The 26,664-nt window shown below is 40.6% G+C and overlaps 1 protein-coding gene across 2 annotated transcripts; it reads left to right on the forward strand.

Moving 5' to 3' along the window:
* The first annotated feature begins 217 nt into the window (after positions 1 to 217).
* On the forward strand, positions 218 to 26,117 carry LOC109852297 (attractin-like protein 1). Of its 2 annotated transcripts, none has more exons than XM_020423336.1 (12): positions 218 to 889; positions 17,740 to 18,087; positions 19,155 to 19,336; positions 19,825 to 20,219; positions 20,420 to 21,027; positions 21,112 to 21,598; positions 21,724 to 22,132; positions 22,240 to 22,386; positions 22,498 to 22,647; positions 22,754 to 23,141; positions 23,363 to 23,591; positions 23,688 to 26,117. In XM_020423336.1, exons 1-12 carry the CDS (start codon positions 468 to 470, stop codon positions 23,934 to 23,936), a joined length of 4,014 nt encoding a protein of 1,337 aa, XP_020278925.1. In that variant the 5' UTR covers positions 218 to 467; the 3' UTR covers positions 23,937 to 26,117. The 2 variants fall into 2 exon arrangements, with proteins under 2 accessions (XP_020278925.1, XP_020278926.1); XM_020423337.1 differs by having other exon boundaries at positions 23,384 to 23,591.
* The last annotated feature ends 547 nt before the right edge of the window (positions 26,118 to 26,664 follow it).

Here is a 26,664-nt window from a genome sequence, read left to right on the forward strand (position 1 = left end):
GTCGATAAACCTGGGAGTTGAATTATCGACAAACAATAAAATGAAAAAATAAACTGTGTTGATACAAGAAAATCGCGCGCAATGTAATACGCCGTCACTACGACAGTGGCGCGGCGCGGAGATGGTGTCCGCTCGCTCTCTCTCTCTCTCTCTCTCTCTTTTTCTTTTTTTCTTTTTCTCGCGTTTTGCCAGAGTACGGCAGCAGCGCGCACAGAGCTGCACGGAGCGCAGCGCAAGTTGATTTGCAGGCAGTAGCGAGTCGCTGCTTTCGTCGGGCGAGTCGTCGAGTCGTTGGGCAGTCGAGTCGTCGCGGTCAGACTGGAATAAATCGCTCGAGGATTTCGGTCTCGTCCTCACGTCACACTCGTTGTCGTTCGTCGTCGTCGTGTCCCGTTGTTCCGTATGCGCGTCCCCCGGCACCTCCTCGCGGTCGGTCGCCATTGTCCCTGACATGGAAGCCTACCAAAATGGCAGAGATCGTGCAGATGTTTTTGTTCCTATATAAGTCCAAGTATCGTCGGAAAGGCCAGTGGCGGCCGCGATTGACGTGCGGCGACGTCCTCGTCGCCGCTGTGCATCATCATTATCATCATTCTTCTTCTCATTCCCGTCACACCGATCACCGCCACTGTGATCGCGATCGGCATCAACGCAGCCATGGCAGCGGCGAGACAACCAACGTGTCCTGGGCGCCGTTCCTACTATGGGCGGCGCTCGTCTGCTGCCTTGTGCACGTAGGCGCCGCCGCGTCCTCCGCCCCGTCGTCGCCGACCGCGGACACGGCCTGCGATCCCGACACCTGCGTCAACGGCGACTGTGTCAATGGCACCTGCATTTGCCGCGACGGCTGGCAGGGCGAGCACTGCCAGTTCTGCGGCGGCAAAGTCAGGTAAGCTCCTCCTAACTGTTATCTGTCAGTACGCTCTTTTCGATCTCGCCGATTTTCCGCCCTCTTTTTCTCCGTTCGTTTTTCGCGTTCGATTTTTTTCCGCCACACGCGATTTTCAGCACGACGGACAGTGGTACGCTCCGCTCGCCACGAGCGCCGTTCCTGTTGCAGCTGTCTCGGAGCATATGCTCCAAGAGAGTTCGGAGCAGGTCGTCGCATCGGCGCCTGTTCCAGGAGACGACACGCGATGTGCCGACTGGCACTCATGTATATTAATAAATTTTATAATAATATAACAAAAAATAATTACAACAAAACTATTTGCAAAGTAAATTAACAAAAAAGGATCAACCAGAAAGAAATAACAAAAGAAGAATGCAAGAATTAAAATAAGATAAAAAGAAATACGCTTGGCCACGAGATTATATTTTTTAATTTGTTAATTATTTTTATTAATTTCATTTGTGCTAATTTGTTTAGTAACATTTTAATAACGTTTGTATAATAATAACAGCGCGCTAAATTCTTTGTTCGTTCTCTCAAGAGAGAACGAAGCGAGTGCGAACGAACGTAGATGCGATTAACCAAACTCTCCCTCCACGACTAGAAAATATCGCTTTTTAAATATCACGGGAAAAATTTGTGGAAACCGAAGACACGAGGGACACCATTTCTCCCTGCATCCGACACTTCGTACGTGTACATATGTATACTTATACTCTCTAGCGACCAAAAACGCGCGCGTCTCGTGCTGTGGCGTGCTCGTTCGTGTCAAGTGCAACGGGATCTTGTGACTTTCTAGGTCGTTCTCGTCTCTTCGATCGCGTGTTCCGGGTGAACGCGCGACGAAGAGATCCTCGCTGTCCACTTCGCTTTACGACGACGTAAATAAACGCCTGCGTGCGTGCGTATATGTACCACGCGTGCGTACATACACTGGCATGCGTTTAATAGTGCAGACACGCGTCGTTGTATTCACAATATTCGATTCTCATTCGAGAAGTCAGTGAGTAACGCAAAAAACTGATACTAACGAGGAGAAACTTTATGGATATATTTTTTTATTTCATTGTTTCTCTCTCGAATACGATAGACGCAATTTTTTGTTTTTATTTTTCTTCAATTTTTAAGAGAGAGAGAGAAACATTGCTTTCGACGTACCGCAGATGATAAAAAAAATAAGATCAAAATGTGTTTCTCCGTGTATCTAAAAAATTTATATTATCTCTGTGTTATTTGAGCAAAAAATTGTTTACTCTTTGATTTGTATCTTAAGTTTGTATTGGTCGTAGTTTTTTTTCTTTTTTTTTCTTGTTACTGAATGGGAGATCTTCAAGCTAAGAACAACTAAGACAAAATAAAGAGTTAAGTGTGGCTGCGGGTATGATGTGGTGCTTGAAACGTAAAAGATTTGTACGTCCCGCGGTAGTTCTGCCTCTTATTTAAACTTCAAGCAGAATGAAAAAGGAATGGGCAGTGGGAATTAGAAAGAAAGGCAGGTATTGTATACACCTGCGGCGAGTCTTCTGTCTTTCTGCATTGTTGACTTCAATCGTATACAGCAGGAAAAGCCGACTTACAGACAGCCCACTCAAAACGATCCGAGATTAGATTCGCGCGCGTCCGATCGATCGATCGTCATCGACGTTAAGCTCTTGTCGTCGGCGCGACAACCAGGGAAAGTGCTCTCTATCAAGGGTGCTGATTACGCAGCGCCGTCAAACTCGACGAGACGGGAACAAAAACAGTCTGCGCGACTGGTCGCGCTTGTGTATATGTACAACACGTATCGCGATCCCCCCATTGTTTTCAGAGAGACACATCGGTCTGACATGCAAATCTCAAGGTTGTCGGGAAAAAAATCTACATGTATTTACGTAAACAAGTCCTTGAGAGTGTATAAAGATGAGAATAAGAAAGAGTTTTTTTTTCAACATCCTTTTGTATTAAAAGTAAATAAAAAGTAACACATGAATAAATAACAGAAAAATAACGCATTAATAAATTATTATTGCTTATTTTAAACTTTTGTTGTGCAAAATTAATTAGTCCCGCGTTTCTTTTTTCTTTTTATTTATCTTTTTTTTTTATTAACATCTCAGCGAACAGTCTTTAACGCGGAGAGAAAGCTTTCTTCTTGCAAGTCACAGAACTGCATAATCGTTGCATAATAGTCGTGTAATGAAAGTCTAGAAATCGGATATTTTTATGCTGCGCTGAGCAAATCTCACACTTATGCAACGCGTTAGTTCGCGCGCGCGCGACGCCGCCGGATGTTCATTCGGAGTTCTTCGGGAAAATGTCAAAGGTACTCTTCTCTCGTCCATAGTGTAGTCGTCGTCACGTTCGCTTGCGAGCAATCGGAATCCACGGCTGGCGAGGGTATCCACGGCTGGAATATTTCTCGTCGACTTCTGACGAATATCTTACATTATTCGGTGAATATTTTCGAGGATGTTCTCGAGTTTTTGACAAACTCAAACAATCAATAAAAACAGAACTTTTATCACACGTACACGCACACGGTCGAGGAAACAGTGCGAAGCAATTGTTCGATTATATTTCGAGAATTATATAAATAAAAACAATGTTATCGATTACAAGCGTCGAACTTTTAACTATTTAATTTCACGGAAACGAGGACGCACAATTGTTGTCTTCCTCTCTCGAATTCTTCCGATGATTTGAAGCATCATCCTTTTATATCCCTGGCAAATACCCGCGTCGCGTTTCAATCTTAAACTTCGATGTCGCGTTTTCGTCGCGCGTTGCTGGAAATTGCGGGAAGAGTTTTTCCTCAAAAGAGAGGAACGATATCTCGGTTCGTTTTACCGCACTTTGATGGTCTCGCTGAAAACCGGTGCTTCCCGCAGAATTTGCAGCGACATTTTTCTCGAAAAAGTTTCCACGCTGAGAAAAATCCACAGGACAGTCGTGCACGTGGGAAACACGGTCGAACTATTACACGTCGAAATTTCGTGTCTATCTTTGAAAAATTAATCTCCATTTTAGCAGACGTTCCGCTTGTCCGCATTGACAATGATCAATAGACACTGTTCGGAGATCTCATCTTCTTTCATTTTCCACATATATGTAAAAAAATATAAGTTTTCAGATCAGAACGAATCTCTCGTCTACGCACGCGCAGCAAACGACAAATTTAAAGGTCAAAGAACTCCGGAGAGAGATTTCGGTATTCTTAGCCTCCCAGCTCTTCTCCTCAGGATCGTTCATCTCTCGTTTTATATCCAAGATTTGTCGTGTCTGCTATCAACATTTGATTTATTAATGCACTCGATCTCCGTAATCAGAGCGGAAGTTTAACGTTGATAACGCGCACATTCCCCGTTACGACAAACAGAATTATCAGAAAAATATTTGTCGAGTAAAGAATCTCTACTCAAATTGATCAGTAAGGAAAACATTGTCTGTACTCTGATCAATTAATCCTCAGAAAAAAGATTATTAGCAAACTGTCAAAAAAAGTGTCATTTAAAATTACACTCGTCGATAGACTTTCCGTAAATAGGTGTTAGTTTTTTTATTTGACAATTAATTTAGGCTCCGTGAAATTAAATCAATAAGATGCTAATTAGGTCGTGAAAAGAAGGCCAAACGCTGTTGTCGATGCGCACTTACAAGTGTGCTCTTCATTTTTTAATAATAAAATTTTCAAGCCTGGCTTGGGTTTTTAGTGGCTTATTCAGTTATTTCTACTTAAAAAATTGCAAACAATAAGAGAGGAACCACTACGGGAATTCATTGGAGATTGTTGACATCGGAGTTTGTCGTAACCCAACGAAAAGAGTGAACTCTATATCGAGCTCTTTTTTTTTTCATTCGCATCAAGAATCTAGACCGGAAACAACTTCGACCGACTGCATCGTAAATTATACGCTTGATTAGATGATTGTACATATTGAACGATGTATTCGCGCGTGTCGTGCGATTCTTTATCTTTTTTACGTGTGTCGTGCCACCGCCGCTGCGTCACACGTGACAAAAGCGTGCACATGCGAGAGACACACACAGGCGGAGGCGCTGCTCTTACGTGTGCGCGTTTCGTTGTGCCCGGCATAATGCGGCTTGTCTCTGCACCGGCAATCGCATCGCGTTGACAGAAGACGCGCGTGAATGCGGCGAGCTCGTTAGTCCGCCCAGACCAAGGAGAATTTCGTCTCTCTTGCAGTCGTCGCTAATTACGATCCCGCGCCGCGTTCCCGTCTGTTGCGAACTGCAGCGCATCTACGCGCGCTGCACATGTCGAAGAGAACGTCGAAATTGCTCCTTTAGAAACGCGACCGAACGAACGACAGAGCGGCATCGCGCACTTTGTAACGTATCTACCCTCATTTCGTTGAAAAGACAACGTCGCTTGAAAAACAGCAAGAGTGTAATTAAGTTATTAGCATGAAATTTATATATATAAATATATATAAATATATATATATATGTAATTTTTTTTTAATTTAGGTTTTTATTTTAGAGTCACATTTGATGTTTATATTAGTTTTTGATATTTATTTTTGGTTTTTGTTTTAACACTAAAACAATCCGTTGTATGATATCTACTTTAATGAATTATTGATCAATATGCAGACTAAAGGAATGTAATTAACGTAAAATATCCTCTCATCCTGTATAAATTCTGATAAATTGAAGATAAAAACAAATTATATATATGATCTTTTACAAAGACAATTTTTGTAATTATTAGCTGAGGTTTGTGTCGGATAAAAAAAATCCATTGATTATCTATCGGAACTATACAGATTGCAAGTTTAATTGGCCGATAATGGCTGTGTGCGCGATAATAATTACTCGGCAATTCTCGTCGTTTACAATCACGTCACACGCGAGTTGCAAATCATATTAGGTGATTATGTTTAATTTGAAATTCTTTCGGCGCGAACAATTCGACGACATTTATTAAGATAATTGTGCGTTATTATTTCTGGCCGGAATGTCTCCGACGTAATCTCATCTTGTGACAAACGAGCTGTCAACATTTTACAAATGTTCAATCCGCGACGATGACGGCTTTTATTCGCACAAGTACAATCTTTAGACATTATCAAAAACAAATATCCGAATTTCTTCCAAAAACTAGGTAAACGATAGATTAACATTTAGCGACAGAATGAATATCGACAATTTGTCTTTTGAAAAATTACGCTTTCTGCAGCATTTCTTTTATTTTTTATTTGTTTTTATTTTACTTCGATTTATTGCCACTGTGTAAAATCCATGTCATCAACGCTTAATGTCCTACGTAATAAATGTTCATAACGTTCTCTATGAATACTAACTATGTGAGCATCAGCGGACAAACTTCCCACTTGCAGTTAACCCGTCCCCGCTAACTGTGAAGTATCGCATAATCCTAAAACTATTCTACCGCTCGCTTGATTTCCGACGTAACTATTCCGCGTCTGAAACCCCCGGTCCGGGTACACGATAATATCGCGAAATTATCCATTAGTACCTAATATTCGCATTAAGCTGTGAATTTAATTAGAGTCGCGCGTGTTTCCGCGGAACGAGCTCGGTGGCCCGAATCCTTGTATAAGCTCGGGTTTAATCGTCGGTATTAAGTTCTTATATCCTCCTCGTGGACTTTCTTCGGGTCCTGGCAAGAGGATAGCGCGCTCGACAATATTTTCAACGGCGCGTGAGAAAAGTACAGAGAATTTCTAGTGAGGCGCGCGAGAACGTCCGGGCTCAGATTTTCTGCCGGTCGAAGCGAATTCTTGCCGGATACTCTACTTCCACCAGAATTCTACCAGACGCTCTGTCTCAACTTTTTTTTCGCGGAATCGTTCGAATCTCGTCGCGACAAGAAAGTCTGAGAAACTTTGTACGTATTCAACAGGACGTGTATACCAATTCCAAGCTTCGCATATGCGCGTACATGTACAGATAAAATTTCAAAGTTTCGCAAAAGGGGCGAGAAAAAGAGGAAAGTCGCTGCTTATTTATATATTATAGTGTTTTCTTGAACTATATACATCTTTTCTCGCTGCAACCTAATTTGTTTGCGATGAAAACAAGCTCGCAAATGGCGCACTATGTGCGTTCATTATTTGTAATTTTTGTTTACTATATATATATATATATATATATAATATTTTTCTCTTTATTTTTAAAATTGTCAGAAGAAAAAATCTGCAATCGGCAAACATTTGTTCGAAGTGCTTTCTTCCAAAGTCTCGGAAATACCAATCGCGCTGAATACGCACACGCGTATCTCATCCTGCGCTTTGCTACTATATTTGTACATAAAGCAGTCGCACGTGCTCGGACAAGAATGAAGGCTCGCAAGAGAAGATAAGCGCACGAGTGGGTTATGCATAATGTAACACGCGATACAAAACAAAACGAAACCCTATCCCCGCGATATAATAAAATCGATGCGTTTACAGGATGCGCTTGGCTAGAGAAAAAAACTTCAAAATTGCATCCGGCTGCGGATCTTACACGAAAGACAGAAAGCTTCGGACATGTATGCGCTCGTGGTATCAAACGAGAGATATACAAGAACAATTTTGCCATAACGAGAAAAAGCAGCGTCAAAGCAACGTCAGCATCGGATAAAAAGATACACTCCCGCGAAACAAGATCGAGAACACGTTCGCGTTATACCTACTTACGAGTAGAAAACAAAGAGATGAAGTAAAATAATAAAATCAGTCATATCTCATTATTAATAAACTCTGAATTTAAATTTCTTTCGTCACGTTAAATATTTGAACATCTCTCTGCATTCACTCGCGTCGAATAAAATGTTCATTAAGATAATTGCGCTCCATTATTTTTTTAGTAATTTCTCATCTAATTTAAAAGAATTTTAAATTAAGTATTATTAATTTTGTAGTACAGAGAACGGTCGTTGCATACACGCGTGTATTGCGATATATACTCTTGTTACTTATTGTTAGTGAAACATAAAAGTTCTGAATTATATCGAGACACTTCAGAAGAAAACAGGTGTTCAATACTTTGGCGTATTGATTTTATATTTAAGTGTTTCTGTTATCTTCTAACATATCTGCGCGCGATTTATCTAAAAGTACTTTGAAAATGAATGAGATATCTTATCTTCTATTCAGGAAGCTCAAATATTACAGTTCCGATCGATGCAGATAAAATAATTCCCTTAACAATGTACATGCATGTACGTACACATTTTTCTGATAAAATTAAAACAGAAAAAAATACAAACTTTATTGTTCTACATTTTGCATATCCTGGCGATAATTGTCACTTATATAGGTATATATATATATATATATATATATATATATATATATATATATATAAAACGCTGCTTTAAAAAATTTCAATTTCAAAACTACGACGAATGCAACGAGGTGACATGCAAGTTTTCGAGTCACGTTATTCTCTCGCGCGTATTATCGTTTATTACATACTCTCACGTGCTTTGCTCAATGAAATTCCACCGATCCGAATAGAAAGCAAATCGATACACGCTCGACATTTTCTTACGGACCCACAAGACCACGTTAGTTAATATCCGAAATATAATACGACGTGGCGTGAACGAGAAGATATTTCAACCAGGAAGAATGTTAAATGCGCCGAATATCTCACGATGGATGACGCGATACGCTGAGAAATTGCGGATAATTGCGGTGCATGCGCCGAGTCATTAAATTCTGGCGCGATAAGACCGTGCACGGTGTCTTGAGAAATTTATGCAAAGTATTCTCGAGAACACAGACATCTTCCTGCGAATAAGAAGATTTTCGAAAAGTTTTCTTTTTGATTTTTGCGCCGCGTGCACATAAAAACACGCATAATGAACGCTTGTGCGCAACGATTCAATGCACTCTAAATAAGGGTGGTGGTTCGAGGGGTTAATCGTGTTTGCGACAAGTTCGGATGCCGCGAGTCCACTGTGGAGAAACTGTTACGTTTCTCGCTCGCGAGGCAAATAGACTTCGGCAAAATTGGAAAGCGTTCCAAATGTCACCTCGCCCATAAAACCTTTCCTCTCGGTGAACCCAACGAGAGCTTCCTACCGTTCACTGATCCGTCATATCTGATCTCAGCGCGTCAGTGGTGCAAGGACCTCGATCAGGTACACACGTACCGGATTCTCTGTAACGAGATTCAGAAACTTTGAGATTTTTCTTCAAAATGAAAATCAATATATAAAGAAGAAGACATAGGTATATATACTATATCCTTCGTTGAAAAGAATCACTAATGTCAGATAAAATTTATCGACTCTATAAATTAACTTCATATATAAGTGTCAATTTTATAAAAATTTTTTATTTTTGATGTTATATTCAGTAAGTTTCGTTTTTTTCCCCACATATAATACGAGCGGGAAACTGTTCTCTTTATTTGCTCCGATTTGGAGCACAGATGAAGAGCAGAATGATGGAGCAACAGAATTGAGTTTTAAAAAAATGTAACATTTTTATTAAAAAATCCTGAAAAATAATAAAGAATAAAATCGATTCAAAAGAGGCAAGCGTGATAGTATATAGTATCCTTTGTTTCTTGTTTTTTTTTCTTTTTTCTATAAATTTTTCGGCTTTTGTCCACTTCTTCGCCGGAACGGGAGCTTTGGAAACGGAGTCTGAGCTTTGTGTTTTTTTCTTTTTTCAATATAAAAATAAACCAGCAACGTCTATTCTCTTTGCTATCGATCGAGAAACGCGGAGTTCGTTATTCTCGCGGTTGCTAAATTAAATTATTACCGCGAGAGCATTGTCATTCATATTCTCTCTTTTTCTATTTTCAACGTCGCGCGCGCGGAGTTTCGCAGTCGCATTTCAATGCGTTATTCATGCATTTGAAGTGCATGTCAATACGCGTGACAGGTTTGTTATGCTTAACTCGTGCAACGAACCGACTCGTTGTTAATCGAAATGGTTTATACAGACGACCGCTCGTTGTTTTCTATCTATCTCTCTCTCTCTCTCTCTCTCTCTCTCTCTCTCTCTCTCTCTCTCTCTCTCTCTCTCTCGTTTGGATATATAAGTGAGATATACACGCGATTCTTTCAAGCGCGCCGCGCGCTTTTGCATTCTATTTCGTTTATCGACCATCCGTCGTGTCTTGGCGAGCTTTGCATCATTGATTACAAAGAACACAAGATTAGTCCGATGAATATCGCATGACGTAGACTTTCTCAGATCTATTTCTTAAACGTAATACACACAATTTCTTTCTCTAAACATATAAAAATATTTTTCTAGTAGCAAACAAAATACAACAAATAAAAAAGAATGAAAGATTTTTTTTCGTTAATTTGCCGAAGAAAAGTGGCTTGGGAATGTATAGACTATATTTTACGATGACTATAGTCTGCTGAATGTAATTATAATACTAAACACATTGAAAAGAGTTAAATTTACAAAATTTACAATTCTCTATAAATTACGTAATCTCTAAATTTTTATATTTCCGAAACCAATCGTTGCAGCTTGCTTGTTCTCCAACGACTCAAATTGCTCAATGTTTTGCCAAAAATCGCTGGAAGTTGAATCCTTCAGTATCGGACGCTCCAATATATATGCGACAATTAAATGAGCGCGCATTCCAGGCACTGACGCCAGCAAGTTTTATTGCTCTTCTCACTCCCTCGAGACCTTTTGCGAAGGTTCTCCGTTTTCGCCGCCGGTTTATTTTGCTCGCGGGTGCAATAATACAACGGACCGTGGCAACGCGAAAGCGAGAATCGAAAACGCGAAATATGATTTTCGCGATGTTATTACGTTCTTCAGCTTCCGATAACGCAGATACGTACGGATCGTCTCTCGCGCCGCTTCCACGATATCCCGACATTCGATAAGAATCTCGGAGACGAGAGGAGCAGCGTGAGATCTATCACGTTACAGTTTCAATATTTTTTTCCACACTTACCTGTACGAAGGGTGGTTTACAGGGGAAGATGTGTTTCCGGACTTTTCAACGCTCGTTGGCTTTTCGCGAGAAATGCAGATCCTTCACGCTGCGTTCGTTGCAAAAAGTTTATTTCCGCGGCGTCGGTTATTGATACACGAACATTGGGCGAATGCAAAAGTTTCGATGGGTTCCTCAAAGACTGATGTGACAGTTTTATGGCGGCACTTACAACATGGAAATGTATCGTTGAAAAAGTTATACTTTTAGTAGCTGTCGTTATAAACATGGAATTTGGGTTTAGATCAGTTTAATTGTGTGTGTCTTGAAATATATAAAATGAATATTTGAGAGAGAAAACTTCGCGTCTTTTCACGACTTACAAAACTACTCTCTTCTTTATTCTTCGATGAAAAGCTGGCTATCTTTTTGTGATAGAGAATACGAATGGCTGCCAGAACGGTTTGAAGAAGATAACGGAAAACAATAGGGATTATACTTGATAGAATGAATAAATTGTTCTTAATAAAATTACTCGATCCATTTTTCTATTATATTACAAAATTTATCAAAAACTTTCAAACGTTCGCTCAATAAAAACCGGATTGAGAACCGGTAGAAACTCGCAATTTTTATACCGAGGTCCACGTATGGGCGTGTTGTGCGGCGTCTGGCACGCGGTTGTGCCGCCTTCGCGATTTTCACAATGGTAATTTCGCAAGACTCGCAGTCGGAAAATGAAACCGAGTCGAGCAGCGATCGGAAGAAATGCGTTTTGTCTTAAAAAAAAAAGCCGATAACGTCCTCATGCGATAATTTCAACGAGCAACTTTTTAATCTACGATCCGAAGCGCACTTACTTGGAGTTCTCTCTTGTCAAAAGAAAGATAAAAAAAAGTGTTAATTTGCTGTTCAAGCCTTTGAGAAGAAACTTTTGCAAATGTTAAGTTGAAGTCTCGCGAAAATTAAAGTGTTTTTTCTCTCTCCCGGTTTAAGTGCCGTCAGTCAACTGCGCGATATTTTTTTGCGTTGTGTGCGCTTACACTACACAGAAAGAAACTTGAATTCTTCAAACATTTATAAATATGTACATATAATTGCGTATCTTGCGGCGATATATTCTCTTTCTCTCTCTTTTGCAAAAAACGGCGTAACAACACCGATAACTCCCAATTGGGGAGAAATTTCCAATCGACGCGTTTGGAATTGGACGACGAAACGAGCGCGGAATTCGAAATGTGTGTTAGTTTTTGTGCGATAACAGCTCTCCGTGCGCGCGCGCTTTATCACGTTACACGGCGCGCGCTTACAAGCAAACTTAACGCCGGGGAAAATTCTAATTACGACAGAAACAGTTTCACAGGACAGCGTCTCTCATTAAGCGTCCGTTCTCTTCAGCTGTATCTCCTGTTGCATTTGCCTACCTCTTTCTTCTTACTGCACACCCGTTAAAACGAAGCGGGCGTGTATCCGCCTCGTTGTAAGCGCGCAGAAAGGGTCCCTGACAGAGCACGGGGAAGGAAACAAAATTATTCCGTCGCAGCGCTTTTTCTCTTTATGCATACAAATCTCGATTCCTTAATGCCGATTCAACATTATAAGAAAAAGAAATTCTGCAGCAATTGTAGTTAATTGATATAATATAATATTGCAATTTCTCTTTGTCTTTTCTTCGCTTTCTCTCTCTCTTTCTTTCTCTCGGAAAATCCAACTTTACGGTCACCGGTATATACGAGAAATGCAAGCGCAAATGTTGTTCTTCGCGTGAAATTAATTACTCGTACATGTCTCTTTGTGCGATATCGAAAATACGAACAATGTTTTTCTCTCTCGATCGTTTAAATTTTGACACTCTCTTTAAGTTAATCGTGAGATGCAATGTATCTGCGCACTGGAAGTGTAGTATAATACACATAATCACCGGGTGAATGCAATTTAATCTCTTTTACAAGTCTCCGGTGCGCGTTCACAGTGACAGACGCGAGTGCTGTCGCGTGTGTAGCCTCTGTGCTTATTTTTTTTCGTTACTGCATTCTTCATGCTTTCTCTATAAATTCCCACTTTATGCTATTGAGAGAAATACTTTTGTGCGTAATTTCTTTTTCTCCGAACTCCGTCTCACCACGAGATAAATTTTTCGCCGCGTCATTACGGCGCGCATGAAGTACAAGCGAATGCAATTTAGCGGCGGATGACGTCGCGGCTAAAATTTTTTCCCCGGCCATTGATTTCTCGGGATCTCTCGAATCTCTCCCCACAACACAGGAATCAGATTATGTTGCTCTCCGTAAAATTTCTAGGAAATCTCACTTTACAGCTCCGCCGCTGTTCACGGCTTTTCTCGTTTAAGTAAAGGATCTTCCCTTTTCTTCGAGAGAGAGAGAGAGAGAGAGAGAAAGAGAAAGAGGATTCCTTCTTTTAATCCCTGTTGCTCCGTAACTGCATGGAGAAACGGCGGAATTAAGTCGCGAGAGTTTTATTCTCGTTCATTCTGTTGTTCTCTCCGCTTTCTCACGTTGTTGTTCGGCTCCCGTTTCTAATCTCGTTCGTTGATAACATCTGCATTAGTCACGTCGTTACGTAAGCATCTCGAGATTTGGGACTGTGTACTTTCGCGCGAGAATTATCGGAAGTGTTTCGCTCATAGCAACACATTATTTCAGAGTGCCCAGGTTTAGATCGTGGTCTTATTTTAATCTTCTCCGGTGCGCGCGAAATTCTCACTCCCGATTCTTGCGATCGAATTTCGGCGAAATAAAGTTCGCCGACAATGTGTTTCGACAAACCGGGGAATTCGCCATTTCTAGCGTACTTCGCTCCGTCACAATTTGCACACAATGCGCGCCTAAAAAAAAAAAAAAAAAAAAAACGACGTTTTCACAGTATCATCGCTCACAGAATCTCAGATGTCTGGGAACTTGGCGTTTCTTCCACGAACGAGAATATCAGATTTCACAAGTTCTCATGAATTGGAAATGACTTTTGGAAGTCTGACGTATTTTTTTTTTTTTTTTTTTTTATGCGAAGAGACCTATCGATACATACAGAGAGATTCTAAAGATATTTGCGTCACGCAGACAGATCAGGTTCATCACGATGCTTGATCAGTACGCCACTAAACAACTGATGTCATCGTTATTAATACAATACTTTACGCACGGCATTACCTCTGTCGCTCTCTTGCTTATTTATTCGCGAGAAAACGTCCTGTATCTCGTAAAAATAATCGATGTGATTAACAAGAGTTTGTTAAAATATTACCATTTTAACTTGCTTTTATAGTCTTGCAATGTATTTTACATATTTATATTTCAATTTTCGGCCTTTGCGTCGCCGAAGAATGGAAATATGTTTCGCTAATTTTAACCATTTTCAACGTGCTTCTGAAATTTTCAGTGAAATTTTTTTCTACTCGAAAAAAGCCAGGAAATTTGCCGCGAATGTTTTTATTGTTTATTAAAAAAATTAAACGAACTGATGGAAAAAGTCAAGTGCAGAAAGCTGCAGAAAATGTACGACACTTTGTTCACATTTTCAACGTCTCTTTAAGAAGTTTTTAGTGAATTCTTTTCTACTCGAAAAAAAATTCATTGAAATTTGCAGAGAAGTTTTTTTTATTGATTGACATTGTTCATTCGAAAATTAAATAGAACAAATTGACGATAAGAAGAAGTTTGAATACAAGAATCTGAAGTACGATACGCTTACGCATTCCCGATATGTCTCTCAACAACCTGCTCGAATTCCACGTTGCTCATATCTCTTGTTCGACTTCGAGTGAAGAAATAAAACTGATCGGACGGTCGTCGAACTTGACGTCGAACGTGACTCATCAGTCTTGTTGATTGTCGCGGAGGAACGCTATTCTGTGAGCGCCGCGGTCCATTTCCCGATATTTACGAGCGGCTCTTAATGAGAGGCGGAACTTCAAGACGCGTCTATAATCGATAATGATTGAACCGTCTACGCTCGCGATAAGAACCAGAAATGCCTCGCACTTTACGTCCAAGTGTACTCGCGATTCTCGTCGGGAGATAATAATTCTTTTAAAGTGTCCATATAATTGCGTAGAGTGTAATTTGCATTGTATAATTTCGCTTTGCGACACGATCTCAACGTACGTATCTGTTTTTTTTCTCTTACGAGATTTTGTTTAACTTAAAATTCTAGCATTTTTACTCGAGCATACATATTTACATTTTTGCGGAAAATATTTAAAATCGTTCTTCCATCTTTCCGCGTAAGTCTTCGTTTAGTCTCTGCACGGTATGCTAATTTCGTTTCTATGATCCGTTCTTGATTCTTGCGTTGCAACAGGCGTGTGTTGCAACTTCGGCAATTGCGATAATAAATACTGCGCAATCCCACCACGGTTTAATCTACAATCTTTTCTGTGTGCCTCGAAACTATTAATTATATTACATCTCTTAGAAACAAAACGAGAATTCTTATTATGGAACGCTTTTAATTCCGAGCGCAAAGAATCGCGTTTTGTGTCCGCGTTGTTTTACTCGAGAATTTAATTAATCAGAAGATTTGAATTTTCGATAGCTGTAGTGCTAATAAAAACTGTTATTTTAATCATAATATATATAATTTTATTTAATTTGTATGTATATTACAAAAAAAAATAGTTTGCAGAAGACTGAATAATAGTTTGCAAAATCCATCGAAGAGCAAACGAACGATAACGCTTACAGCGCAAATAATTAAGGAAGGATGTGTGTGATAAGTAACAAAGTCAACTCGTAAAAACGTAGAAATCTCACAAACTGTTCTTCCGTGTCCAGCACGTTCTTCCTATTTATTAACACGAGGATGTCTTCTCGCGAGCGTCTTTGTTGAAAAATCTTCGCGATAGCGAATCTGAACTTCGCTATCGTAAAACTTGTAATCGCAATAAAAAAGTGTATCTATATATATATATATATATATATATATGTGTGTATATACCACTTGTTATCTATAAAACCGGATTATCTGTAAAGCTGCTAAAAACACCAAGCATTTTCTTATCTCGACAGTTTCAGATTATTATCGATTGTCTCGTCGATGCGATTGTTTCTCTTTGTTGTTTCTTTGTTGTTTTTATATCGAGTTTTTATATTTGTTTAAACTTCTTGAACATTCTTTTGCACAACATAAAATTGTTCGCAATAAAGTAAGTAATCGAAAGAGATAACATCGCGCCAAGACTAGGTAATCGTGAGAACACGCACGTAATGTTACACGCACTTGTGCCATACACGTTCTGCAATAAAAATTTTTTATATACGCGGTTGCATCGCGCGCAGTAAAAAAAATATCCGACGCAGTATCCGCCACTTGTGTCGATTCATAGGTGTAATAGCGGGCGCGCCTTCGCGAAAGCCGCGTTCTTTTTCTTTTTTTTCACGGCACATTATTGTTATTCCTACGCTATCGCGTGGCGCGTCCTGTGTGTACGTGAAACACGTGTGTTACCTAACCGCAGGTGTTCTATGCTCTTTGTTATTCCATAACGGTGTTATTAATTAATGTCGGTTCGATTTAAATGTGCGTTTTTGCATCTTTAATTAATAAAAAAATTTTCATTTCATATAAATCATTATAACGCCTTGCTTGCGAAGACTATCGCGCCGCGCTGTTGATAAACGTTTTATTTTCGAATATCGATGTTACGAATTTTCTCTTGTCATGTGCGCCATCACACTTTTACATTTTCGCGAATTTGTTACAGAAACCTCGTTACATGTCTCTTGATATCTCCGGAAGTAATCGGCAATTACAAATAGAAATGGAAGTAATATTAACCCCTCGGGTTGATATTTCACTTAATTAAAATTCAAATAACGAAGAGAAATGTCATTTTAATCGATTCAGATCCCATTCTTGTAGCATAATTAAGGATTATTTTTCTGCAAAACTTGTTTAAATGGAAGGAGCGAGAGAGGAAGAGAAAAGAGAAAAAGATTGATATTATCGAAGTTAATGAAAAGCTTTTCTTGTATACCTAAGGGTTAATTCTCCATTCTTCTCTTTCGCAAAGTTAAAGAAAGAAGTAACTGACTTTTCTTCTCATTATATACTCAAAGAGCGTATTATGAAGCACCAGATATATATCTCGTATAAATGAGGATAGAAGAAAAGTAAGATCTCGAAAAGAGTGCGGGTGACTCGCGGCGTTGCATCAGATTTTCCTCTCGTCAAGGACGTTCTCCGAACGTCGATTCTCATCCCGACTTCCGGTTCGTCTTGCACCGACCGCTGTTAACGGTCGTTGGGAAAAAAATGGGGTGCAATTAACGAGGTCGACTGCTCCCTTCGACGCTGATGCGTCGCTCTCTTCCGTGTCGCGTTTGTTGTTACATCCGCCTCCGATGTGCGGCTTTCCGCGCGGCTCAAATCGTCCGAAATTACGTCCGATTTTATTACTCAGCGCTCTCACGCAAGCGCTGTTTATCGTTAATTGACGAGTATTTATTGGCCACGAGGATTATATTTTTTCTCCGACGAAGAGAGACAATCGCAACATTTTCTTCGCTCGTAAACTCGGTGCAAAAAGATCCAACGCGTATACGCACCTACGTCAACGATGAACTTTGCATGCCGCATACATTATTTCGTGAGATACGTCTATCTGCTTTACCGCCCACATTTATATAGCCTTTCTTGTGCTGTTTGCGACCACAGAGCTATTTTGAATAATTTGTGCCGGGGCACGTTTTGAATTATTGAAGTCAAATGAATTTGCTTCCTGTGTTATAAATTATATTCGTAAACGTTTTATAGAGAAAAAAAATTAACATCCTATATTGTTATTATCGTTATTACATTTATTATAACTTTTTTAATAAAAAAATTATATTTATATATAATTATCACATTTCTTATATTTTTAAAATAAAAAACAAATATTAGTAGATATTATATTTAATAATATTATATGTGTGCGTTACACAATATGCGAGATGTGTGCTTCCTTTCGGTAGCTTATCGGAGAGGAGCGGGAGCATTCACGACGGTTTTGGCAACTACACGGCAGACGTCAAGTGCTCCTGGCTAATCGAGAGCCAGCCAAACACCAAGATACGGATGCACATAGAGCAGTTCGCGACGGAATGCGGCTGGGACCATTTGTACATCTACGACGGCGACAGCGTCGAGGCGCCGCTACTGGCCGTCTTCTCCGGCCTGATGCACGAGAACAACTATCACGTGCGCCGCGTGCCGGAAGTGACAGCAAAATCCGGCAGCGCCCTGCTGCACTTTTATTCCGATGTCGCGTACAACATGAGCGGCTTCAACATCACCTACAAGATCAACGCCTGTCCGAGCAAGTGAGGCTTGATTGTTATCGGTTTGAGTAATAATATATGAGTAACTTTTATTGATAAGAGAGACAACAAAAGAAGAAGCGTGTTCCACTTTTTTATAAACTGAATTATTACTATTGATTTTGTTAAAAATGGCTTGTATTATTGGAACCATTATTTTACCTCCCCCCCCCCCCCAAAAAAAAATGGAGATCTTATGTGCGCAAGAACGGCCTTGCTTGGCAAGGTGGCGGTCAATTTGAAGAAGCGTAATAAAAGATTACAAGCTGTTATTTTACAATCAGGTCACTCCCGGCTTAGGAAACTTTATCGAGCTTCTACTGTCTGCCGGAAATACGCGTAATTCTGTGTCACGTTTGATAACGTCACCTGCGGTCAGAAGACGATCAGCTGTCCGTGACGCAAAAATCGCTCTTGGGTTTCTTCTCGTCCCACGGGACGAGCGGCGGACAATTTAAGTCGAGATATCGACTTAAATGTCTCTGAAACGAAACGATTATGATTTCTTTGTTGTTCAAAGCTCTGGCTTTTTTTCCATCTTGTATTCTCTTAAAATCTGTGATTTCCGTTTTATTGGGGGAAAAAAAAACCTATCAAACTAAAACACACTTTACTGCACTGCTTCTCGCACATTTTTCGTTTTGATATTAAAAAATAAAGTCGTTTACTGGAAAAATATTATTAAAAAGGCAAACATTTTCTCTTTGTGGTATCGATTAAATATCGTACAAAAGAATATATAGATATATTTGCTGATCGATAACACCGGAGATCATTACGGGTGGCGTCTTCAAGCGGTCTTGGCTCAAAGCCAAGATTGGTTCAAACGTTATCTACATTAGTCGTGATTTTACATTAGATTTGATTATTTATTATTTTATTTATTACATTTGTTATTAAGAATACCGGCGGGTCATGGCTAAAATTAAAGTCGCATTTAATTTGTTTATTTTGCACTTTTTTTTTAAGTATGTTTATTTTTTTGGAAGTCAGTTTGATACAAGGCATCCGTATGTTGATTGAACACGTGCATATTGTATACACGCGTTTAAGTTTCGCGTTGTTTTCAGTTCCTCCGACACAGACTGTTCTGGTCACGGCGTGTGTATCGACGGCACGTGTACCTGCAACGCGTGGTGGACCGGTGAGGCCTGCGACGTGGAAGTATGCCCGAACAATTGTTCGAAGCATCTTGAACAAGGCGAGTGCAATCCAGAGAGCCATCGATGCAAATGCAATCGTGAATACAGAGGTAAAGAGACAACGAGAAAATCACAAGTCAGTCGGGTGATTTGAGAGAGAAAGATATTTAATTTTTATTTGTTTTAGTACGGCAATATCTTATTACACAATCAATTGATACGATGATATCTGATGTTCAAGTTTAACGTTACCACAGCGTATTATCCATCACAGTTATGATAATATAACTAGTTTTCGCGTGGTCGCGCGAAAAAGTGAGACATATTTTTTTTTTACGCTTGATGCAAATGTTACCAACATATTTAAATTTTATTTGTCAATTTTTTACTCTTAAATAATTGATGTTGTAACAACAATAGAAAAAAAAGAATAATTTATCGTGATATTACGCTTTCAAAATTGAATACATAAAGTTTGCAAATATTGATGAATATAATATAGCACGCAATAATTATTGCAATTAAAAGTAATTATATAAATAATTAAAAAAGGCTAAATAGAACAAGGTAAAAGTTACTTACCGCGTGTGTTTTCTAGGCGCGGACTGCAGCCAAAGGAGCGACCACGGATTTTGGGAAACTGTTACGTATAACGGTCTGGCGCCAAACGGCTCGGCCAGTCACTGCTCCATCGTCTGGAAGGACTCGCTGTACGTGGTCGGCGGCGAGAGTTTCCATCGCGCCAAGATGATATACTTTTACGATTTCAACGGTAACGTGTGGGAGACGGCTCACGTCGACGGTCGTGCGCCATTGCCGCGTTACGCGCACTCGTGCGTGCTGTTTGGCGACAAGATATTCGTGTACGGCGGCGTTGAGCAAAACTCGACCGTGACAAACGAGATCTGGGCCTTCGACATATCCACCAAGGTCTGGGAGAACGTCACCGTGCACGACGACTGCCACAACAAGACTATCTGTGGTCCACTGAAGGTGCGCGAAATTCGTTCAAACAATATCAAAGAAACAATGTAATTTAAAATTAAATCGAATATCGACAATTAATTGGTACGTAACTTCCGTAAAATTTAGATAGAACTGTCTTTCTCTTTAAACTTGAGAACTTAAATTCGATTTTTTAACTGCTCTAATTGTCTGTCAACTGTTACACGATTAACGAGTTGTTTCTACAGGTAGCCGGACACACTGCGACTCTGGTGCAGACAAAGAACAAAAAGGAGAAGATGGTTGTGATATTTGGCTATTCGCCGCAGTATGGTTACTTAAACACCGTCCAGGAGTACTCGTTGAGTACGCGCGAGTGGCAGATCGTTCAGACGAGCGGTTTTCCGGTGAAAGGCGGCTACGGCCACAGCGCCGCCTACGATACGCACACGAATCTCATCTACGTGTATGGCGGTTACGTGTCGGAGTCGCAGAGCTCGAATTTGCTGACCAGCCGGCTGTACTCGTACGACCCAAATGAGAGCAGATGGCGTTTACTCACGTCAGCGCCGTCGGCGCGTTTCTTTCACACGGCGGCCTTTGTCACGGGCGGACTGATGCTGGTGTTCGGTGGCAACATGCACAACGACACGCAGGAATCGCACGGTGCGCGATGCTACTCGGCCGATACGCTGGGTTACGACGTCACGTGCGACACGTGGCATCACTACACCATGCCAGACATGAACGATCTTCCGCGATACGGTCACAGCGCGACAGTCTTTAGGAACGACTCCGGTGTATCGATGTATATCTACGGCGGCTTCGACGGCGAGATGCTCTCTGATATGTTAAGGTGCGACTCGACTACAATTTATAGATTTTGTTTTATGAAGAAGCTAATTCTGTAAGATGTTTTTGAGTTCCTATTATTGCGCAGGTATACCCCGGGTAACTGCGAGAATATAACGAATCAGAATCAGTGCCTGAACGCGCGGATAGGCCTGAAGTGTGTGTGGCACACGCGGGAAGAACGTTGCCTGCACATCACGAAGATATCGCATCACGAAAAGGAACACGACAACGAACACGACAGTTCTTACATGAAATGCCCTCCTTACGACACGCCCCCACGTGGTATGACGTCGCACGAGGAGCTCTGCAAGCTCTTCACCGATTGCGTCGCGTGCTTGCAGACCTCGTACAATTGCGTGTGGTGCGGCAAGAGTTGTCTGCACGAAAAGTGTCGGGACCATCCGAATTCGCCAAACTCGAGACCCATCACAGAGCTGAACAATTGTGACAAGAACACCGGCATCGAGTGCTTGCAGTTGCACACGTGTCACGCCTGCTCCAGCAATCCCCGCTGCATTTGGTCGTGGTCCAACGGACCCGATCGCTGTAAGCCGCACTCGAAAACACGAGAGGTGCGTGTGAGCGCGAGTGCATTTTGATTACATATACATAGCGTGGCTGAAGTAAATATTAAATATTTAAAACCATGTGTTTTTTAATTGATGTATGTTTGCAATCTTGCGATTTTTCACATCAGGTGAGCATATTAAATGGTACAATCCAAGCGCAGCGTTTGACGGTGGATACGTGTCGCAGTCCGTGCGTCGAGTACACGTCGTGCCGCAACTGCACGGAATCCGATTGCATTTGGTGTCAGAACGAATCCAAATGCGTAGACAAGAACGCGTATCCGGCCAGCTTCCCGTATGGACAGTGTCGCGAATGGACGGCGATGGACGAACGATGCCACGCCACGGAGACCGGCAGGGAATGGTGCAGCTTCTACGCGTCGTGCTCCGCCTGCCGATCGGATCCCGGATGCGGTTGGTGCGACGACGGATCGGGCACCGGAAAAGGTTTGTGCCTGCCCGGCGGTGCCCGCGGTCCCAGCAGCAGGAGCTCGATCACGTGCCCATCGGATCAATGGTACTTCACCAAATGTCCGAGTAAGCGAAGTTTTGCCCCAGACTTTCTCCTTTTGTTGTTTGTATCATATCTTTTACGTAGTTACATCTCGCTGTTGTTAAGTCCAGATTTTATTCATTCTTCGCAGTTTGTCAGTGTAACGGTCACAGTACTTGTGTTCCAAATACCAGTCTCTGTATGCAACCGTGCAAGAACAACTTGACTTACGGACCGCATTGTGACAAGTGTAAGCCCGGTTATTACGGTAGCCCGCTCAACGGAGGGACCTGTCAGCGTAAGTAATCTTTATTTTTTTGCTCTCACGTGTAATTTAGTATCATTTGTACCATTGCACCGCGAACGAAAGGAATATAATTGATTGATTTTTTATACCCGACTATTACAGCTTGTTCCTGTAACAATCAAGGCACGCAATGCACGAGCGAAACGGGCAAATGTTTTTGCACAACCAAAGGCATTATCGGCGATCATTGCGAGCGATGTGACGTATCCGGCCTATATCACGGAGATCCAACAAACAAAGGATCATGTTTCTGTGAGTTCAATTATATCTGAATCTGAAGTTATTTTTATATCTTCATACTTTTACAACATCTCTTTGTAATTTGAGTCGTTCAAATGTCTCATTTCGCGTATTTTAGACGACCTGGCGATCGATTATCAGTTCACGTTCAATCTGAGCAAGAAGGAGGACCGTCATTACCGGGCGATCAACTTTAAAAATTCACCGCCGAAACCCGAGGTCGATGCCGAGTTCTCCATCACGTGCTCCGTGCTCGCCAAAATGAATGTCACCATTAAGAAGGCAAATAGCCCGGAAATACCGTTGCTGCTGGCCGCGAATTGCACAACGAGCATGTACAAACAACGCTTCAGCAAAGCGGAACACAACTTCGGCAGCGAGGACAACAACACGTTAACCACATTCTACGTATATGTTTACGACTTCCAGCCGCCTCTCTGGATTCAGATCTCGTTCTCGCAGTACTCCAAACTAAACCTGCAACAGTTTTTTGTTACATTCTGCACGTGAGTATCACAAGTTGGACTTCGGGACGGTTCTTGATTCTAAAAGTAAAGTTAGTTCCGGTTATGTCTTTTATTAGATTCGAATAAGCGCTTTTTGAAAAATTAGAATTTTGAGAAATGAGACACACTCTTATTCGCTCTTCAGTACGCTTGATTTTTTCCAAATTTTCCATGCTCCTTCCATTGTGCTGACCCTCAGGCAGTACTTATTTGTAAATTAGAGATAACATGACACCGCACAGGTGCTTCCTCGCTCTGTTGCTGGTGGCCGCCATCATTTGGAAGCTTAAGCAGAGATACGACATGTATCGACGGAGACAACGACTCTTCTTGGAGATGGAGCAGATGGCCAGTAGAGCCTTTAGCCGAGTTTTAGTGGAGATTGAGAGGCGCGACATCGAGAACTCGGAATCGGATAACGATCTCACTGATTGCTCCAAAAACAAGAAGGTACGTATCCGGATATCTTTTCTTAAAAAACTTTCGATCCTTCGCAGTCTAAGTCTCTTAGGCTCAACTTATGAGGCTTATTTTTTTTATTCGTAGAATATCCCTCCTAGTCCGATCGCGTTGGAGCCTTGTAGCGGCAATCGGGCGGCGGTCATATCTCTGTTAGTCAGATTACCGACTGGCGGCGAGCCTTACACGCCAGCCGGGCAGAGCGCTGGCCTGGCCGTTGCGTCCGCACTAGTCACGTTGGGCAGCCAGCGCAAGCCATCTTTGGAACTGGCAACAAAAGAGCCGAAGAAGTCGCGGAAGTCTGTCTGCCAGCATCCGGATTCCACTTGCATTTAGCAGTAAAAAAAATAAAAAAACAAAAAAAAAACAAAAAAAAAAACAAAAAAAAACAAAAAAACCCAAGCGACGCCAGAAGGAGAGATTGCGACGGGATGCGACGTGATAAACTTTAATAGAGTTGTTTGCTGTGATCTTGCCCGTGCTTACTACGGCAGAACTATTTTATTTCATTACTCTAACAAAGTGCGACAAAATGCGAGACGATGCGACCGCGTTGAGATCGAAAAAGACACAGGCGAGAAAGAGAAACCGTTGTAGACGCGTGTTCGATCGGAAACGTTTTAAAAATGCCACATGTAAAACTGTACATGACGCGGCGACATTTGTCGCCGAACGGAAGGAGATAACTTCTCAGCCGCCAATCGTGGTAAGTAACGCTCTGTTTGAACTTTTGAGAACTTGAGCTTTACGTATCTTTTTCGCGCCAAAAAGGACGTTAACGAATTCGGCTGAATCTCGTGCTCCCTTCGCAGATCTTGATTGACACGCTGTACAGTGTTGTACATATAGACAATTAGATATACAGTTTTTCTCGAAAAAGTTAAGATGTATCGGATAAACTGGCCTCGTGCATATTCGAAAAGCTTTTATCCGCTGCTTTTCTTTTCTAGAGAAAAGAACGCATATCTTCGAATTAAAAGATTTAGATAAGTAAGACTCTCACATTCGTGCGTCTAAACTTCTGCGTTGGAAAGACTAAATATCGCGCTCCTTTGGAAGTATTTTTTCTTTTTTTTTTTTTTTTCTTTTTTACGTGTCTTGATCGTTTTTTCGAGGCACAACTTTCCTGCGCAGCGGATAGAAGCTCGCGTAAATGCCATATAAGAGTTATTCAAGAGAAAATCTATTAATTTTAATTATCGAAACAATTGAATTCTCGAAGGAGTACAACGCTTCGACGTAAGCTGTAAATAGGCTGTATTTTTGTCGGATTCGAAACAAAAATGCGGATCGTTAATAGCGAAGAAAGACGACGAAAAGTAAGTTCGAGAGGAGAAATTCGCTATTTGTGCACTCGTTCGTTAAGAAATTGTGCATAAAATTCATATTCTAAATCGGTGTCGAGCGGAGATAAACATCGCAACCAATGCAGATTTTGAAGAAGGTACAAATCGTGTATTTTCGATTTTTGCATTTTTGCATCAAGATACTGTGCCAAAATCAGCGAGTTATTTTTTCTTGATTAATCGTCGTGTGACCATTTTCGGTGAAGAACCGGAATCCGTTCGAACGGAAGCAACTCTCTCACGTGATTCGTTATTTCACTTTCGCTGCAACTAAAATTAATGATTGAGACATTCAATTAGTTACAAACATTTCTCGCTGAGATAGAAACTTGAGAAATTTCGAAGAACTTGTTGTCACATTTCAAGTTTGAGAAGAAAAAAAATCGTCGCGTGCGGTTGCAACAAGTACCTCTCATTCACAAGAGTTTATTTCTACGTTTTACGGGACGAGCGAGCGACGCATGATCGTGTCGCGCATTGATTGCACGTGTGACTGTCTTTCCGAGCATTTAATTGACGCAAGATATTTTTACGTTTTTTTTCTTTTTAAATTCACGAGGCTCCGCTTGTGTTAGTTTAGCCGTAATTCTCGTATTTTATATCTTGTTATTATCGGGATACATTTAAATTATATCATTAAGAAAAATCGCGCATACTTCCATTTTTTTATACATCGAATTTGTACTTGTTCCGATTTTCGTACAACTTCGTTAACGCGGATTGCGACGATAGCGACTGTCGTTCAGAACCTCATGTTCATTGTGAAACATATTTGTAAGAATTGGCACGGTCGTTTCTTTCCCACGATAATACCAGAGAAAAAGAGAATCATTTTCTCAAGACTCATACGTACATACATGTTTAGATTACGTTACTCCTACGAAATATGTTTAATCTGTGTTACGTTTCTGGTTACGCTTCTCTTTTTCTTTTTTTTTTTTTTTTTTATTATGAATGTATAATGTACATACTTAATTTATATATCCTGCGTTGGTGCGTTGAGAGAGGAGGGGAGATGAGTAGATAATATACTTTGCAAACGAGAGAATTATTATATTACTCGGATTGTGACGTAAGTGCATTTCTGTTTTGACATTTAATACTCATACGTTTTCTCCTATCTTTAAAAAATCTATACTAATTTATATATTATAAAAAAGACGTGGTCAGAGAGAGATAGATATATTTACATATATAACTTTTATATAAAACTTATATATGTAAATAATCCATATATACATATAGATATATAAAACATATATAGATATAATATATTTATAAAAAAATAAATATATTATATATATTGATAATATAAATTAGAATCCCTCCCTTGTAAGCGATGACACGCGCGTTCTATCTCAAATATATTTTTCGTACCAAAGAAAGCTCTATAGATGTGAATAAATCGTTATTGCGCACGTATAGAGAACTAGATAGCACTTGAGAGATAATCAATCGATTTATTATGTATAACAATTAGGAATAAAAAAAAAAAAAAAAAAAATCGTAACATGTACTGGCCGCGTCTGCAAAATGGTCGTTTTTCGTCGAACGGTAACACACACATGTATTTGACTTATATCTGTTGCCGAAAAAACAACTTTATGTTTTTTGATACAAACAGCTTTAGTATTTCGAGTAGCCGAATACTACTAGTTCTCATTCTCAAGAGACAATTGCGGTGACTCTTCTCTTATGAGCGCCAAATACAAATCTAT

The sequence above is a fragment of the Pseudomyrmex gracilis genome, unplaced genomic scaffold (genome assembly GCF_002006095.1).
Source record: "Pseudomyrmex gracilis isolate BER0280 unplaced genomic scaffold, ASM200609v1 scaffold_27, whole genome shotgun sequence".
Taxonomy (NCBI): domain Eukaryota; kingdom Metazoa; phylum Arthropoda; class Insecta; order Hymenoptera; family Formicidae; genus Pseudomyrmex; species Pseudomyrmex gracilis.

Coding starts and splice junctions, on each gene's coding strand:
- LOC109852297 (XM_020423336.1), top strand. CDS start 468: ATGGCAGAGATCGTGCAGATGTTTTTGTTCCTATATAAGTCCAAGTAT. Junction 18,088..19,154: donor ATCAACGCCTGTCCGAGCAA/GTGAGGCTTGAT, acceptor CGTTGTTTTCAG/TTCCTCCGACACAGACTGTT. Junction 21,599..21,723: donor CGCACTCGAAAACACGAGAG/GTGCGTGTGAGC, acceptor TTTTCACATCAG/GTGAGCATATTAAATGGTAC.